General features: G+C 32.2%; 1 protein-coding gene across 5 annotated transcripts in view; it reads right to left on the bottom strand.

Annotated features, from left to right (window-relative positions):
• Nucleotides 1–19558, bottom strand: part of LOC106053306 (E3 ubiquitin-protein ligase HUWE1-like) — a 192890-nt gene that overhangs the window by 134633 nt on the left and 38699 nt on the right. For all 5 annotated transcript variants that reach the window (XM_056026466.1, XM_056026467.1, XM_056026468.1 and 2 more), the window contains exons 7-17: nucleotides 15212–15274; nucleotides 14874–14957; nucleotides 14427–14543; nucleotides 8953–9052; nucleotides 8543–8643; nucleotides 7340–7401; nucleotides 6552–6640; nucleotides 6192–6272; nucleotides 3471–3556; nucleotides 2590–2691; nucleotides 883–1138 (exon numbers count right to left, since the gene is read on the bottom strand). In XM_056026466.1, coding sequence (XP_055882441.1) covers nucleotides 883–1138; nucleotides 2590–2691; nucleotides 3471–3556; nucleotides 6192–6272; nucleotides 6552–6640; nucleotides 7340–7401; nucleotides 8543–8643; nucleotides 8953–9052; nucleotides 14427–14543; nucleotides 14874–14957; nucleotides 15212–15274 — 1141 coding nt within the window. The remainder of the gene's footprint in view (nucleotides 1–882; nucleotides 1139–2589; nucleotides 2692–3470; nucleotides 3557–6191; nucleotides 6273–6551; nucleotides 6641–7339; nucleotides 7402–8542; nucleotides 8644–8952; nucleotides 9053–14426; nucleotides 14544–14873; nucleotides 14958–15211; nucleotides 15275–19558) is intronic.

Here is a 19558-nt window from a genome sequence, read left to right on the forward strand (position 1 = left end):
AACCTAAGTCTATCGTATTTGACCATGACCTGTCTATCAATAAACTTAATGTGATGGACTAAACAAATAAAAAGGGGGGTTGGGAGTTGTTCATCTCTCTATCTCTGGAGATATACCCACACAACTAGACTTCTGGTCAAGGAATATAACATGTTAACTAACCCACTCAAAGGTCAAGACAAAATGAAAAAAATGTTCCTGCTATTACTGCTCTGTATGTAACATGCATTTATAATGTTAAGTTTTATTTCTATTTCTATTAATATATGTCTTTATAATATAAGATGTTTGGTGCATATTCATATAGATCCTATTTTTAAAGCACATTATTATGTTGTAATATAAACATAAAAACATTCTATAACAGACATTAATGGAAAGAGGTCCACTTTATGCATATTAAATAGGTGTACTTTTAACTATTCGGCCGTGATATTCGACCGGAATATGGCCGAATAGAGAAAAAAGACCTAATATTTGGCAGAAGCTAGAGGGACTATCTGGTGCACCCTTAATATATATATAACCTCTTTCCATAGAACAGCCTACAAGAGACAATACTTTCTACAGTTTAGTCCTCCCCACTTATAGATAAAGATTTAGGATAGGATAGGATAGAGATATAAATATTGATGCAAAGTGTGAAAAGGAATCTTATTTGGGGTACATTAACATTTAGATATAGAATAAGAATAGAGAATTTGATGGAAGGGAGTAATGAATATTAGAATTCACAAGTCAAAAGTATGTGGGGGGGGGGGGGGGGGGGGGGTCTCAGCTTTTGTGTTTATAATTTATAAAGATTAATGTACATAACTTAAGCAAGCTTATTTAATAGTAATAAAAATAAAAGAGCATATTGAAAAAAAAAAAAAAAACTACCTTTTAGATTTTGAGCAGAAGTATTAGCCATGCATTTTGAAGTTTCAGCACATTCTGAGAGAATTGGGTTACTGATTCCAGGATTTTCTGTTAACTTTGCAGAGTTTCCCATGCTAGAAAGTTCCAAATCAATGACTTCCTCTGTTAATGATGTATCCATAGTGACAGGGCTATCCACAAATGCATCCAGAATTGTGTTTCTTCCATGTGTCCGTATAACAAATGGCTGCTCTATACGACAGATGTTGACTTCATGCTTTAATGAAAAAATATTGTAAATTATGCAGTTAGACTAGTATTTAAATACAAATTTAACTCTTTTTTTTTAAATATTCCTCATATGTGTGTATTGAAATAATTTTTTTCCCTACTTGAGATGAAAAAAAAACCATCACATATGTGTAATTATTAATACTAAATTTTATTCTGAACCAAGATAAAAATAAAAGAATTATTAAATTAATAAACTGAAAAGTTTGTAAATAATGATAATCTTAATAAAAATTTCTCTCAGTTCATGTTGTCTACAAATATTTTAAGACACGTGCTTGAAACATCATTGAGAAAATAATAATTGTGGACATTATTGTAGTGTTTATTTGAATCCTTTACAAATAATCATAGCTTTATAAAGTTAATAGTTTTAAATTCTAAATTCTAATCCACTCAGGTGTGTTTTTACAATTCCTCATTCCAACTTACAAACTCTTCCATCAGGTAAATTAACAAAAAGGTGGGTGGGTTAACATCATTCTCAAAAAAAGCTCTAACAATGTTCCCAGAAATTTCAAAGTAGATGTGTATCTTTGAAAATACAATTACTAGCTGATTAACCAACTAGGAAAACTCAAGTTTGACCGTTATAACTTTTCAAAGAGTAATTTAAAAATTCTTTACTTCAAATTTGTTTTGGGGTCTAGACAATCTTGAACATACATTAGTGGGTATTTCTATCTTTTTCATTAAATAATTTAATAAATAAATAGACATCAGGAACATTCTATAGAATGCCTGGATTACACTCTTTGCTGGCAGCATATATTCACTCACACAAACCAGATTTGTAAGTATAACTCTAAAGAAAAAGTGTTTGTTGTTGTTCTAAACATGGAACATGAATTGAACACAAGTAAAGCAAGCACTAGACAAAAAGAATACTTTTGAAAACTAAAGCTTATTTAAGGGAAAGTACCGCTAACTAGTGCCCAATTTATCTGGAAATTACCCTAATCCCTTCTGCTATATAAAACAAAAGTAATAAATTAGTACTAAATGATTAACTAATTTTTTTATTGATTCGTGTATTGTCATTGACAAAGGGAAGTGAAAGAAAAAACATGTCAAAATGTAATGATGGGATTGAATCCATATGTACATCCACATCTCTCATTAAGTAGCATTTATTCCCCTTATTTTCATATCAAACAAAATAATTAATCACCAAAAATAAATTAACTAATTGTTTAATTTTTTTAATTGATTCATTTCATGTCAGGTTCAATGAATTATTATGCAAAGTTTTAACTAGATCCGGAATGGGAAATGGGAGAAAAAACATGTTCAAACTTTTTATCAGACAAACAGACAGAGTAAGTTGATATAAGCTTTGTAAAAATTGGGGATTTATAATGTAAAGATATCACAGTAATTTCTTTTTACATTTCTGGAAGTCTAAAACAAATTTTTATAACAAATGTTTGGACTTACTTCAAGCCTATTTATAAATGTTTGCAAACCACCATGTGCCTGAAAAGCTGCCATATCCATATTTGTAATCAAGTCAATCACTCTTACAGCCCTGGTAACAAACTTTTAAGAGACATATTATTGTGGGTGGGAAGACAAACTGTAAGAATCATAGATGTTATAACATATTGATTCAAATATGATAATAGTACATATTACTCTGCCCATGCTAGATATGGTTCTTTCTGTGGTCTTAACATGGCCAATAGGCTCATAAACCTACACTCAAAAGCTCTACAATTGCAAATTATTATTAAGTTAAAAAAACAATTTAGTTTTCAATTGCAAATTATTATTAAGTTAAAAACCAGACCTAAAATCTAAAACTATCACTAAACCTAACCCTATCACAAAGTCTTACCCTATCCCTAAACCTATCAATAAACTTAAACCTAATCTCATTCCTAGCACTAAACATAAACCTAACCCTAATTCTAAACCTAAGCTTGGACCTAGCCCTAACCTTAAACCTTGCAATAAACCTAACTTTTTGATCCTAATAAACCTAACCCAAAACTAAGTGCTTAGTTAGGCAAATATTAAAAAGGGTGCAGAGTTCACCTAACGTTTTTTTGGTACTTTCTCTCCAGAACATCATAAACAATATGGCCTTGCTTCTATTACAGCAATGATAAGAGAACATAAAAACTAAATACATTTTTAAAGCTTAATAATAATTTGCAATGGTAGAGTTAGACCACAGAAAGAACCGGATCAGGTATGGGCAGTATAGTATTAACTATTACCTCAAATATTTTTAACAAAGACAGTAGTGGATTTAAAACAATGAAAATATACAGGAAATCCTAATAATCATATAAAGAATTGATTACAATGCTTACAGTTATATGTTCCTGGCCATCAGCATACCAGTTAATAACCTGGAGCAATGATTCCATCATACCACAGGAGACAAGGGCTTCAACACCTAAATAAAAAGTACCATATTATTAGTTGAACATAGAACACAATGTTGGTCCTGGCAGGATACAGCTCCACTTTACCAGAATATACCGGTATCTAATAATCTCTAATGCTATATCAGAATGAATAGCATTTTAACATTACCACCAAAGGTGTTTTACTCTATAATACATAGGAAGGACTACACTGTTTGAAGTTCTTGTGAATACCATAGAAACATTTTAAAGTAATCTTTTTTTATTTATTGTTTTTTTTTTTAAATGAAATAGAAAAAAAAATATTTTAGAAGTTTTATTTCAGTGATGGGAAGAGACTTTTCAATATTATTAAATTTTCTACACCCAGGTTTGTGAAACTGCCATGTCAGGATGACCTAAATAAAAAGTTGTGGAATTTATTTATCAATTATTAGTATTGTAGAAATTAATAATATTTAGTATTTTCTTTAAATAGTGTTACAAATTAATTACACTACAAGAGCTATTACTAAATGCATGTAAGGCACTACTGTTTGTAAATTTAGATAAGAAAACTTTTGATGTGTTTTCTTCTCTTGCACTTTGCATCTGCTCTTTAGATCTAGTCCAAGAAGTCTGGACATTCAATAATAGATAAAAGCATAAAAGCTTTACTGGCATTGTAATTGAAATCTCTCTTAACCATTACTATCAAGAGAGTAACTTTGCTAGCACTGGCCAATGCAGCATTACTCTCAGCAAGTAAGTTGGTATATAATATTTATTTTACTATCTATTTCTCTTTTCTTTAATTTTTCGGATGTGAGAGTGATTGTTCTTATTTTAGTAAACTGGAAGCAGAAATAATGTAAATAATACAATTTAGTGCATTTGTTCATCTTTTAACCATTTCACAACTAGAATCGCACCAGGAGTCGCCTCTATTGGAAGACAATTAGAGTCACATGGGGTCGCCGGCAATGAACGATTTTTTTGGTTGTTTTGTTTACGCACACACAGTTAGTTTTTAAATAACTATTTATACCTTTACTAACTCTTACCTAAGAAGAGTGATACTGATGCTATTTTTAGGTTTTTATTTGGTATCCGCAGCATGTTGGAATGGATTTTCTTGATATTTTTTAGAAATTGTGTTGTTTTTTTTTGCCAACAAAAATGGAACATATTTAGGCTAATGTGTAGGCTTTAATTGAATAAGACTGCAATGGAAATATCAATGTTTCAGCTGAAGCAAAAGGAATTAAGGATTGAGGTAAGTAATTTAGAGCCATTTGAGACAGATAGTAGTGAAAATAAAGAAAAACTTGATGCTAGATACAGTATTGATTATGTTAGAAGGCAACTAAATCGAACATATTTTCATGTTTTTGAGCCCTCTAGGCCTATTTATGACTTAAAACATGATACTAATCCTAGGTATATTTTTCTATATTATAAAAAGGTTTTTGTTAGGTTTTATTAGTTTTTTTTCTGTGAAGTTAGTCAAAAAATTGATTTTTTTAAATAACTGATACGAAGTTATGTCCATTCTCTTAGGGATGGAGAAGAGTTCCTGACAACTGCTTAGTGGCTAAATGGTTAAGAAATAGCAAGTGACAAAAAGTGTTTAGTTTTTTATTTATGGATTAAATGTATAGTTAAAAGGTTAAATTTTTCAGTATTAGATTTTGTAATGAATTTTTACATATATCTCGTTTTTCTCAGTTATAACGTGATAAATAAAATATTTTCTTAAATAATGTATTTTATTTATTATAATTTTTTTAGAAAATTCATTTTTCTTTAAAATAGAATGAAATATGTTAGATTATATAATAAAAAACAAAGTTAAGTTAGATTTAGTAACTCCCCCCCCCCCTTTTTTTTTTTTTTGCACATTTTGTTAGTCCTGGAAGAATCCATTTAAAAGTCAAAACATGATTTTTTTTAAAACTTCAAAAGCATGTGCTGCACTTCTGTTTGTTTCACTGGTCATTAATTTTACATTAATGAAAAATAAGTTTACTCAGGGTCCACTTAAAAAGGCTTAACTGTGAGAAAGCTTTTGAATCTCTGCTGAGTTCTTAAGCAAGAGGTAGAGAATGTATAAACAAAAATAAAACTTAATATTAAGTGGATTAATTTTACTCAATAGATAACTCACAATTAGATCTACATCTAGAAATATAGATTTAAGTCAATCATCTACTGATCTAGTCAAGGTACTAACTAATCAGTAAATTTTGTTTTGCTTCCAGGAGATATGTGATAATTAAATGTTATCATAATCATTCGTTGTTGATAAAATCTAGATCCAGATTTAATCTATTGATCTCTTTCTACTAAATATGATGATCTTGATTTAGACCTAGATATTACTAATTCTTCTAATTTAGAATCTAGATTTAGACCTAGATCTAGATCCAATCTCTTTAGAGCTACATCCAGAGTCTAGATGTGCAAAGGTAAAGCGTAAAAATATCTGAAAAAAAAAATATTTTTTTTTTGCAGAAAAAGATAAGATTTTTTTGTCTGAATAAATAGATCAGATTTTAGAATTCCAAAAAATTTTTGCAAAATTCCCATCACTATAATTGTGATTTTGCGAGTGAATTTCAAAGCTAGAACTAGGTTAATAATTCTAAATTAAAAGTGTTATACATTTATAAAGTAAAGGTATACCATTGTCATAGCTTGCTAGATGATATAGAAAGGAAAATAATGAAGTAGCATATGTTTGTGGGAAAGGCTTCCTATCTGGATCTGAAATATAAATAAATATATTGTATGTTTTCATTAGCATATCATTGAAACAATCATAAACACACACACTTTATTAATTTTTTTAATGTGTATGTTCAAGATATATAAAATACTGGTTGTAAATTATAATAGATCTATTGGAATAATTTAAACTTAAATTTCTGATGTTTAAAAAATGTATAATAATTTTTTTAACACAAGTAGGGAACGAGGATTTTTATTTCAAAATTGTCACTTGTCACAAGTAAGTCACCATGCTTTTTATTTTAAAATAATTACCTATCATATGCTGAATGCATGTCCTCACTAACACAGGTAAAAATCCATGGTATGATGATGCTCCAGTTGCATCAATAATGCTGTTAAGCCTAGGGATAATAAGTAAATATAGCAGCTAAATAAAAAAATAGCAAGAGAATAACTTAAAATCAATGTTTTAAGAAATTTACACAAAGTACTGTGGTGCTGGTATTGTGTGATGATTACCAATAAATAACTCTCAATGTAAATCTAGTGACAAAAATACTCCAACATAATCTTGGGATCTTTAAAATAAAATTCACTGACAAGTAAGCCAATGTAGATATTTAATAATTTAATAAGCCAAACTGAAGTAATATGTACATTAAGTATTCCAAATATAATGGCAAAATATAAATAAATTCAACTAATAAATCCACAAAATGAATAAAGCACAATAAATAACAGATTAACAACTGAACTATGGCTTGGAACTCAACACAGCTCTCTCTATTTTTTTTTTTACACTATCCTATTAGTATTAGTTTTGAGACATCCAGACTCGGAGACATTTTGACTCTATGAATCTTTCAGAATTAGAAGCAAAAATAAAATTTTAATGTCCTATGAATTAATTTAGCTATCTTAGTAATGACCTCCAATTGTCTGGAAAATGATGTTACATCAAACGATGCCTGTTTGGCCTGTTATACTGTAATGATACTAAATGCAAAAGATTATGTGACAAATAATTGACTTTGGCAGTAGGATATTTATAACAAAACATTTCTGCTTTTTTTTACCATGTTGAACAAAATGCTACCAACCTAGGATTTCTTTCAATGTGTATCACAGAAGTTAAAGTTCTTAGGGCTGCAGATTTGATATCCTGAAAAAAAATTTGTTAACCCTGTTAAGAAAATTTAAAAAAATACTGTTTAAAAAAAACAACAACCTTATATTAATGAGTATCAATTAGCTTGGATCAGTCATGTAATTAAATTTGTAATAGATTTACACTAACAATTATAAATCTGTGCAATTACAAATATTTTTACCAATTTCATGTTTTGGCTTTCTCAATACGCTATGATCCTATCACTTGTCTGAACCAGTTGGAAAGGGGTAGGGGGAGAAAGAAGGGGGTACCTGGATGGTTGCTTTTAAAATATTTATTTCTTTTTTAAAGTGAGCAACTGTAACTCGATGGCTAAAATCTTCTCAGTCTAAAGTTGATACACTAACCAGGGAAGTGCTTAAATAGAAGGTTCTATACTTATCTATTGTTAGTTTTAAAATTTTCTCTCTACAAAGTATAAAGGGGACTAATTCAACTTATACCACCACATCACGTTATTTGCCTGTATTTTATAATTTAGTGATACAGTATCTCATTTTTAGTTGGGAGCTATCTAAAATACATTTTAACACTTATTTTAATGAATTTTTGTTTTCTTCTATTCCTAAAGGTCACATGACCTAAATAAAATATCTTTTCAAGCAATCTTTACTTTTAGTTCTTCTCAAAATGTCAATTTTTCATTGGTATAAGTTTTTGGGAATCAATTTTCTTAAAAACCTAACATTTGGTATAGATGTTTAAATATTGTCTTAATACAGGAAGACAGAAGCTAATTTCATACAAATGTTTACAAGATAAGAGTAAAAGACATTTTAATTGAAAGTTTAAAACTTCTTTAGCGGAAGAAGGGAAAATTTAAAAATGAAAGAAAAACTATATCAATTTTTCAAAATGTCTCAGTCGTCCTGTAAGGTTCCTATCAACATACTTAAATTTCAGATTGTAGCTATATTGGTTATTTCAAAAACATTTTCCTAAAAATTGATAGGATGATTTGAACCCCCAACCCAGAATGCATATTTCTAGATTTCCTATTAGTTGAACCCCTTAAATTAGAAAAAAATATTTCGCATTTAAAGAGATGAAAAAAATTAAATTGTATTATATACCAAATTATAAAACGTACAGTAAAAAAATAAAACATCTCGATTTAAAATATCCAACTTACAACTATTGCAGTATCTTTAATTTCAACGATGTCAACAAGTTCTTCAATCAGTCCTGGATATAATATGACATTCATGTTCTCTTGTATTGCACTTGAGTATACTGTAAACCATTGAATTTTGATTCAATTTACGTTTGAGAATAAAAAAACAACAACAACAACATCATTATCAGATTTCTAAGTGGCCAAGGTTGTTAACTAAAACAAAAATAGACTTTTATGTCCTAAGAACCTGTAGCCCTCAAACGTTAATTAAACTTTAGCTTACTTAGTATAAATTATCCCATTTTTTAAATTCTAAGTAAAAAAAAATACATTTATACCACATATTCTTTTCTTTTTTGTAATACAGCCTATGATTTTAGATTAAAATGTTATCTTGAATATAAAATAATTAACAACATAATTACCAAGAATAGATATAGCTTGAAGTCTAGCTTGTACACATTGCACGCGTGCTTCATAATTAGAAAATAAGCATGCAAGGCGAACATGTGTGAACAGCAGAACCTAAATAAAAAAATAAAGTAGCTTAAAAGGATTAAACAGAAAAATTTGTACCTGGATTAGAATTTAGTGTATATATATATATATTAGCCGGACATTACCGACGGCCTGCGGGCCATAGTTTGTGTTTACTAATCTAGTGGATTGGATTTAGATGTATGTTAAACCTAGCTAATGATCCTTTCAAGGTTTTCTCTTTCGCCATGAAAATAAAAGTAGTTTTGAGAAAATGGGTTTACCCATTAAGCCGATACATTCATACCTATTAAAAATGAAAGGAGCGTGAGATGAATATGATATAAAGTAAAATTAAAGCAGGTTTACCCGATTTGTTAAATGAATCAGATTATTAAGTACGTCAGGACGTCTAAATTCCCAGATATGAGGAATGAATTTATGTAAAAATGCTTTTGAAACACAAATTTGAAGGTTAATTTTATTAAATAATGAAATCAATAGACTATATTTTGTATTTTCACGTGTCAAAGTAAAAAACTGTCTGTGCAAAGTGAAGTTTTAAAAAGTAGATCTAGATCCTTTCGATCTAAACATGGTAAACATGACCTAGATCCATGTAATAGTAATACTTTCATAGAGTTGGGCAACTTTTTTTTTTTTTTTTTTGAGGGTCTCAAGTTTGTTTTAGGGCTACTATACATACGTCATGGTTCCAGTTAGCACCCAAGGAACATTTGTGCAAATTTTCATCGAGATTGGTCACAAACGGTTTTGATTTCTATTTGGGACATACATACTCCTTACATTCTACTTTATAGTATAGTGCACCGGATAGTAGCTCCGGCTTCTGCTGAATATTAGGTCTTGTTTCACTATTCTGCAATATTCGGCTCCAGTCAAATATCATCGCCGGATAGTTTGCCAAATAGTAAAAAGTACACCTTGTACCTGTTTTCATTTCGCATTTTACAAAAAAAAAAAAAGAAAATAATAATGGTCGATGGCAATTTTTTTTTTTTTTTGTCGGACTTCGCGGAACAGAAAAACGTCAATGTGGAACGGCGGAACATGGGCGCTTTTGAGGTGATTTTGCGGGACGGTACCGCATAATGCGGGACAGTAGGCATATCTGATTCAATCAAAGCTTTTTATGGCCCTCAGCAAAATGGCACATCCCCCATATTCAGTGCTGATGGAAACAAACTTCTCACAGACAAGGAAGATATACTTGTTCGCTGGGCTGAATACTTCAGTACCGTTCTTAACTGTCCATCAAACATTAGCGCCAAAGCCATCGCACGCCTAGAACAAGTCCCAATAAATCACTCACTCACTGACCCTCCCCAGCTCAATGAAGTAATGACTGCAATATCCAACCTCTCAATTTGTAAGGCACCGGGACTAGACTCCATCCCTGGCAGTTTAGAGCTGACAGCTAAACTAACAGAAATGTACCAGATAATGTGGGAACAAAAGAAAGTACCACAAGAGTTTAAAGATGCCTCCATCATTAACCTCTACAATAGAAAGGGAAATATGCCGTCGTGGCATATCCCTTCTATGCATTGCTGGCAAGATTCTGGCTAGGGTGCTATTAAACAGACTACAACACCACCTAGAAACTGGCCTACTTCCAGAGAGTCAATGCGGCTTCAGGCAGGGTAGAGGCACGGTTGACATGATCTTTGCAGTCTGCCAACTCTAAGAGAAATGTAGATAGCAATATTCCAATCTCTATACTGCATTCATAGATTTGGCTAAAGCTTTTGATAGTCAGTCAGGCCTTTGGCAAATCATGGCCAAATTCGGCTGCCCAGATCAAGTCGTAACAATGGTGCACCAATTCCATGATAACATGCAAGCAAGAGTCCAAGACAACGAAGACTACTCCAAGCCTTTTCCTGTCTCAAAAGGCGTGAAGCAGGGCTTTGTGCTTGTGTGCCTGCAAAAAATTTTGGCCTCCCCATTAATGTAAAAAAGACAGAAGTGCTGCACCAACCTCCTCCAAATAAAGCTGTCACAGAACCAGACATTATTACAGATAGCTAGAAATTAGCAAACATCAAAAAGTTTGTCTATCTGGGAAACACCATATCAACAAACGCCAACCTAGATGATGTGGTTGACTTCCGTGTTGCTCGTGCCAGAGCTGCTTTTGGCAGACTTCAATAACAAGTGTGGCAACGGAGAGGACTTAGCATATCCACAAAACTGAAAGTCTACAGTGCTGTAGTTCTCCCGTCACTCCTATACACATCAGTCCTGGACACTATATTCCCGCCACACCAAAAAGCTAAATTCATTCCATCTACGCTGTCTAAGGAGTATCCATAAGGTGCATTGGTCCAACCACATACCAGACACAGAAAACTTAAAGCTGTCCAACATGCACAGTATCAATGTGACACTAAAAAGGCCCCAACTTCGATGCGCAGGACATGTAGTCCGCATGCCAGACAATCGCCTTCCCAAGCAACTTCTGTAGGGGGAGTTGTGTGCAGGAAAGCGATCCCAGGGAGGCCAATACAAGCGCTACAAAGACCCTCTCAAGAGCTCCATCAAGGAATACGATATCAACATTCACAGCTGGGAAGCACTAACTCTCGATCACTCCTCATGGCGTGAAACTGTGAGTCTCAAGATTTGATGGAAGAAAAGTGGCCGAACCAACAAAAAGTAGAGAGAAGAAGCAGGCCTATCAGCAACTGATCTAACACACCCATGCCACGTATGCGGCCGGCTTTTTAAAGCGAGGATTGGACTTTATAGCCATCTTCGAGTCCATAGGAAATGAGAAATGTGCTCATCTTGACCACGAAGGAGAAGCTATATATATAGCATAGAAAATTTATTTATCAACGTAGAAGCTTGATTGGGGATGTCTGTAGGAAATATTTTTAGAGCTATAACAAAATCTTGATTTAATTAGACAGCCCATTCATTTTCCTTTCCAAATATGTATAGATTTCTTAATATTGGTCCAATAGATTTTTTCAATTTTTTTTTTTACTAAAATGGCCATCCCTTCAATACACGGACATTGAAAAAAAAGGAAAAAAATTTTTATTCCATTACCAAAAGTATAAAAACAATTAAAAAGGTAAACTAGTGAAAGAATAAAGAAAGTAAACTCAATTAGATGTTTCTATTTATCCTAAAATTACTTTAATTTCACTAGATTGAGTCTAGATTTAGTCCAGTCTCTTTTCTATATCTACTTAATCTAAACTCTAGATCTAGAAATCTTTACCCGGTCATAGTCTATAGACATCGTGACATAGCCTTTTCATACATTGCTACAAAAATCATGTAAAAAAAAATCTGACAGGAAGAAGATTTGCTGTTTAAAAATGGCTACTTAAAAACATGGATCAAAATAGAAATCGAGTTATCTTAAGTCAGACGAACATATCAGACGAGGAAACAACAGAACCAAAATGGCGTCAGATATAATCGGCTGACGACAGTTCGAGGATTAAAAGTACTGATTTAGGAACTTTATTTAAAAGATTATTAATGTTCCAGTTGTACTAATTTAATCTATCTTTATTTCCTTGAATAAAGTTTTATTTAGTATCTGGATAATGTTATGTTTGAATAATTACACAGTAAGTAAATTAACAAGGTTACAAAGACAGCTTGTGTGGAAACACACAAACTAAAAAATCGGCCCCCGAAGTGGTCCACCCAGGAAGGTAAAAAGGCCAGCATTAATATTTTCAGAAAGAACATCAGAATTAAATTCTATCAAAGACAAATGACAGAGAAGAATGGAGAAAGAAGGTTGACAGATCTTGTGTGGTGCCCCAGCAGTTCAGCAGACCAAAGGATAGGTGAAAGTGAATGTGAAGTTGGATGTGAACCTTGCCTAACTGATGTCTTATAATGAATATCTAATTAATCTAATTGTTTTGTAAAGGGTCAATCTCTTATTCAAATCCTCAAAAAAATTAAAAAAACATTTTCGTAAAAAAAAATATAAAAAAATTCCTTTGGATAAGTGCGACCCCACACTGCAGTTCACAAGATAATATGAAAACCTATTTATTAATTGTTGTTTTACATTATGTCCAACTTATATGCATACTAAATAGCTTTTTTTCTCTTAAAAAATAAGTAAACATTATTTCTGGGTAACCTTAGTAATAATAGTAGGACAGAACTTACATAATGTAGCAATACAAAAGTAAAAAAGAAAAAAAAATTAAAAAAAAAAAAATCTAAAACCATTTGCATAAATGTGTTATAAATATGGTAAATGGTTATCTCCCCTACTAAAGAGCCTAGCATATTTGTTACTATTAATAGTGAATAGTTGTAAAAGTAGTATATTTTTATGAAAAAAACTGCTTGCATAATCAGAACTTTGAATGGACTAAAATATTATGATGTCAGATTTTCACTATCTTTTCAAGTTTACGAGATCTACGGGACTATTTTTGCATACACTGATGGGTTGGCATCAATAGATTCTGGAAGAGCAGGCTATGGAGCCTACATCGACTTTCTTGGCTCTTACACAGTCAAAATCTTTGGACCATGTGGTAGTGTTTGCAGTTTTGATGCGGAGACCATGGCAGTCTGTGAAGCCTTAAAAGTCATTGACTCTCAACTCGGCAAGAGACATTTGAGGGCAACACAGATTGTGGTCAAAATTTGTACTACAGGCTTTGCAAAGCCCAAGACCATGGCCCCCCAATATCAACACTGTCATCATGGCTTCACATAACGTTAAACAACGCTATAGCACCCCTGTAATAATGCAGTGGGTACCGAGTCACATAGGTGTGACTGGCAACACAATTGCAGACTCTTTGGCCCACCAGGGAGGGCAAATTCCACCCACTGAACAGGCTGTAAGCTGTCATCAAGCCCTGGCTATAATACAAAAAACAGAAATGGAAAAGTGGTTTGAATGCTGGGACAAGTCCCAAAAAGCCAGTGGAGTCTGGGAGCGCATGAGGCGCCCTGACCGCACTTCCCCGTGGTGGAGGCTCATCCAACCTGAGCAAGCTATTATGGCACAGTGCAGGACAGGCCACTGTCCTGTTGGCTCATATTTCTCGCAGCTATGGCCATATTTTGATTCACGGTGCCCCCGCTGCGGGGAAGAAGAGGAAACCGTGCCTCATATTCTGTTTGACTGCCCCCCAGACTTGCTGATCTCCGTCTCGACAGGTCTGGGAAACCCAAAATTCTCGACCTGTATGGCAACATTTATGCACTACGCAAGACAGCAGGGTTTCTGTCCAGGGCTTTTGCTAGAGAGGATTTAAGCCTATCAAGCCCTCACTCTAATGGAGTTTGATGATGATGATGATGATCTAAACGGGATGGATAGACATTTCACACAAAACTAATAGCGTATTTTCCCCTTTCGGGGGCTGCTAAAAATTCAGAATTATTTTTTTTAAATTACCTTTTTCTCCTCTGGTACATCATAAACATCTAAAATATCTTCCATTATCTGTGAAGGCATCTTGCCAGTCTTGTCTACATTTTCCATGTGAATACTTTGAATGGCTGTTGTTGAACCCTAAAGTAATAGAAAAAAGATTACTTTCTACTCTATAGATTCTTTAAAATTATAGAAATTTAGTTGAGCCAACTTAAGAATCTCAACTCCTACACCATTGCCAAAAAAGTAAATAAAAAGTATTGTCTACCAATGCAGTCAATTTTTTTTTATACAATGTGTCCCTCAAATCTTATAAGATTGTGCATTGCATACTCTGTTAATCGACTTTTCATCAATACAGTAAATGACACCCCCCCCCCCATTGTTGGTATGTAAATACCAAAATATTTCTGTCCTTATAAAAATTTATAATTTGAGTATTTTTTGTTATTAACTAATAAAACTTACATGTGTGAATTTTTTATTACACTTGTCATCTTTAGCTTCAATGTAGAACTCAAAATGCAATGTTGTGGCACTACAGGGATAGCTCTAAAGGACAGACATAAAAAAAAATAATTTTGATAAATAAAAATACCTTTAAAAATCTGGCAATGCAATTTAATTGAAACCCATTACTTTTTAATGTAATTGTTGTGTTATAGGAAACAGTGACAATAACACACACAAATTTAGCATATTATAAATCTTAATTTTTACTCAGTCAAATTTTTTCCTTGAACTTCAATGAATTTTCATATTAATGTGTTTATAACTTTCATTATTAGAAGTAACAAATTTTATACCCCTTTGGGAAGATCTTGACAACATTCTGCAAGGCCAAATCCATTTTCTTTGCCACCCCAACTCTGAAATCAGAAGAACGCTTTATAAAAGAAAAAGGCAATTATGGCATTTTCAAGTAGAAAACTATTCTATAATTTTTGCATATGTTTAAAATGTAGGAGAATTCAAACATTGTTTATACTATTCTTTAATTAAACAGCAAATGCAAATATATTTGAGTCAGCTTTGTCTTGTTTACAAAGCTCAATTAGACATTATTTTTATTAATGGTAAAAGACATTTTATAAATAGAAGCTTTCAACAGTAAATAGTGATTAATAATAATTTATCAGTCATTATTTATTTGAGAGTTGTGTTGTTCATATTACTAATTTGATTTTGACAGTAATGTAACATTATTAGATTCAGAAATGCCAATTTATTAATACACTGAAGAAAAACAATACAGTGTTGAAATGAATTTGGTTAGCGTTTAATATATTCAAACTCATTAAAAAAAATGAATAATCCATTTAATGAAAAAATAAAATTCATTCATAAATCATTTGTATAAATTGTATCAGTACTTAAGCAGCTTAACTGACAAAAAACTATCAACCTCAAACAATGAACCATGAACAATGTATAATGACCAAAACTAAACTAAGGCTACTGAGTAACAACCAAGGATCCAGTTTCTTGCTAGGACTGCTTTTCATAGTCTCCCAAAAAGACTATTTTAGGATGATTTTCTTAATCATTCCTTTTATTTTTTTACTGAATATTTTTTCCTGCTGATTAGCACATCTGTTTGCAAAATATGTATTCAAGATTTTTGCTACATTTCGCTAATAATCACCTACTTATAATTTAACCTGGTTTATCACATTTATTAGTCAAGATGTGCAGTTCAGCAATAATGACATGTATGAGAAAATAAAATATAAGCTATTTAATATCACAACAAGGAATTACTTTTGTTAATACCGGTACATGAAGGAGACTAAAAACAAGTGATGCTAACTGATTTATGGTACAATAATTTGAATAATATTTAGTTGTTAAAGTTTTTGAATAAATTATAATAACTTTCCTTTCTTAAATTAGTGAAAGGTATTTGTTCTTCTTTTTGATGTAGGTGCTAGAATGTGCTATTGGTGCTCTCGTTGAAGATAGTAGTGAGGAGTGCTAAAGTTGTAGACTCTTTCTTGAGATGTCAGATGTTACAAGAAGTTATTGTGACATGCCGGGGATTCTATAGATGTATATCTCTAGATCTAAATACTATCTTAGAGATTGAATAAGTGAAGATCCTTTTAAATCAAATACAGAACTTTAATTCAAAAACTAGGAATCACTGCAATATACACTATTTACAATAGTAAACTGTATCAAAATAAAATGTTGTAATTTACTACTAGATTTAATACAGACTGATCTCTACGAATTCTAACTCAAAACTAATATACGTTTTATCTCCACAAGATTTTTCTCTAGACTGCCTTTTTCTTTATTCACGCTTCCGCATGTTTATTTTACCTTTAGTATGACACTTGGCTTAACCAATGAAATCACTTCCTACAACCAATCAAATAATTTTCTATCAAGTGTCAAAAGATGAATGGCAGGTGCCATATCACGTCAGTGGAAATTCCGAGGTTGACCTTAACCTAGACTTGGGTTAATTTTAAATTATTTAATATTTTAAATTAATATGTGACATAATATTTAAATTGATACGTGACAGTATTAAATGCACTAAAAAAAAGTTTGTCTTGAAATGTACTCCTCAACTAATCACCATTAATGCTAGAAGAGTTGGCAATATATAGCCCATTTTAGATGTTTCGTTTACTATACTATTTTATCCTTTATTGACAGTAAAGAGTAATACTAAAGCTATTTTTATGTATTATTTTGTACCTGGAGCAAGTTGGAATTGATTTTTATGATTTTGAGAAAATTGTGCTGTTTTTTCGATTGCCTAAAAAAATGGAACATATTTGACTAATGTTTAGACTATGAAACATGATTATGATGGGAATATTAATGTTTAAGGAGGTGCAGTGCCTGAGCGGTCAAGCGCTTGACTTCCAAACCGGGGTTCGAATCCTGGTGAAGACTGGGATTTTTAATTTCGGAATCTTCGGGCGCCTCTGAGTCCACCCAGCTCTAATGGGTACCTGACATTAGTTAGGGAAAAGTAAAGGCGGTTGGTCGTTGTGCTGGTCACATGACACCCTTGTTAACCGTAGGCCACAGAAACAGATGACCTTTACATCATCTGCCCTATAGACCACAAGGTCTGAAAGGGAACTTTACTTACTATTAATGTTTAAACTGTAGAATAATGAAATAATGATTAGGTTAAGTGATTTACAGCACTTTGAGAACCATAGTAGCAATAGTGCAGAAGAAATTGAAGCTAGATCTAATATTGATGTTAGATCTAGTCAAGCTTGAAAGTAGAATGCAACTAAATCGGATATAATTTAATTGTTAATAAACTCTGTCATCAATAGAGAAGTCCTTCCTGCACTGGCACTAGTCCACTGAGTGACCAAAGGTCGTATGATATTCGCTGGACGTATCTTTAGACAAGATGAAATACATTTTATCAAAGTTAGCATGGAAGCTAAAAAGAGGAGAGCAAAAACAAGGCTATCTACGAATTCCATGATGTCGCAGCTTCTTCAGAGTTGCTTACAAAAATGTAACTAACATTAACATATTTTGTACACAAATGGACACCAAAATATGCTAGTACAGTTTCTTGTCTAAATATATGAATTTACCCCATCAAAAGCAAAAACAAACAACAAGTTGTTGCTTATCACATAAAAAATTAAAAATATATAGGTACTAGATTTTGCTGATGCAAGTTAAGCAGAGTTCCTTTCAAAGTGTCAGTTTATTTCAAACTGATCGAGAATCAATCGATTGTTTAGTTCTAATTCATTTGGCTTTTATAGACTCTAGACTAAGCCTAGATCTAAATATTTATCTAATAATGCGTTTTAGGACATCAGACACCAAAAATTTACGTAAATCTTGATTTAGAATTAAGATCCAGATCAAGATGTGACCTGGATCAAAGTTGAACTAATTATACTCATAGATTTAGACTACTGACTAGTTCTAATAGCTCTAGGATCAATCTAGATATCTGTATCTAGATCAACTCAAAAGCAGCAGTTTCTGCCATCTTATAAAGATATTTATTGATCTTCTTATCATTTATGGAATGTAAAACAAAAAGTACCATTCCGTGGGATTGTTAAAATACTGGTGCCTTTAAATTTTAAATAACCTATGCACATTAAAACAACTGCTAATAAAGCTGCCTTTAGATCTAGATTCCATTTTTTGTAAACCACCAAATTCAGGAGAGTTCTTTTGAGATGTCTGCATATCTTGTATTTTCTGTTGGCACTATTATGGAATCTGGGATACACTAGAGCAGGGGTGGCCAACCTATGACATATGCCAAAAGTGGTGCACTATGCCCACGAGTAAAAGAAATGCCAGCTTTGTACAGTGATAGGAACAGACTTTGAAAAAATTTTAGGAAATTTTTAACACCAGCGTTTTTTAACTGGCCTGTCACAATGACTTAAGTTTTAAGATATTGCTGAATTTTTTTAAAACATGAAGAATTAATTATATATAATATTTTCTTTAAATAATGTTGTATTAAATAATAATTACACTGCATAAGCTTTACTGCACACATGCACACAAAATGCATGCAAGGCACTATTGTTTGTACATATTGATGAGAAGAAATAGCTTTTGCAGAAGCTTTATATCTGGGTCCAGGCAGTCTGAGCAAACTATAATAGAAAATTGCTTTACTGGTATTTTAACAACTTCTCTCTAAAAAAATATAAAGAAATAATGTGTTTGAAAATCAAAACATGCATGAGTTTTGGAAATACTTCTGTTTGTTTCACTGGATAATAAATTTTGTACATGAGAAACTGGTTATTAAACTTTATACATGAAGTCCACCAAACAATGCTTTGAAAAGCAACTGAGAGAAAGCTGCTAAATAACTGCTGAGTTCTTCAGCAAGACAAGCAGGAACAACCAGATGAGGAGCAGTGCTTAGACTTAGAGAATGTTTAGCAATAAAACTGCATATTGAGGCTTCCTTGTGTGACTCTTTTTCATGCAGATACAAGTTGTTTACGAGAAGTGGATCTCTAGGACTATGGCACTACCACACTGGGCTTTTAAAATATTATCATTAGCAATTATTAGTTAGATATAGAAAAAAATTAATATCTATACTATAAAGTTGAAAGTAAGGCGTGCGCGTGTGTGTGTGTGTGTTTGCGTGACAAATAGAAATCAAAACCGTTTGA

Source organism: Biomphalaria glabrata, chromosome 4, assembly GCF_947242115.1.
Source record: "Biomphalaria glabrata chromosome 4, xgBioGlab47.1, whole genome shotgun sequence".
Lineage (NCBI taxonomy): Eukaryota > Metazoa > Mollusca > Gastropoda > Planorbidae > Biomphalaria > Biomphalaria glabrata.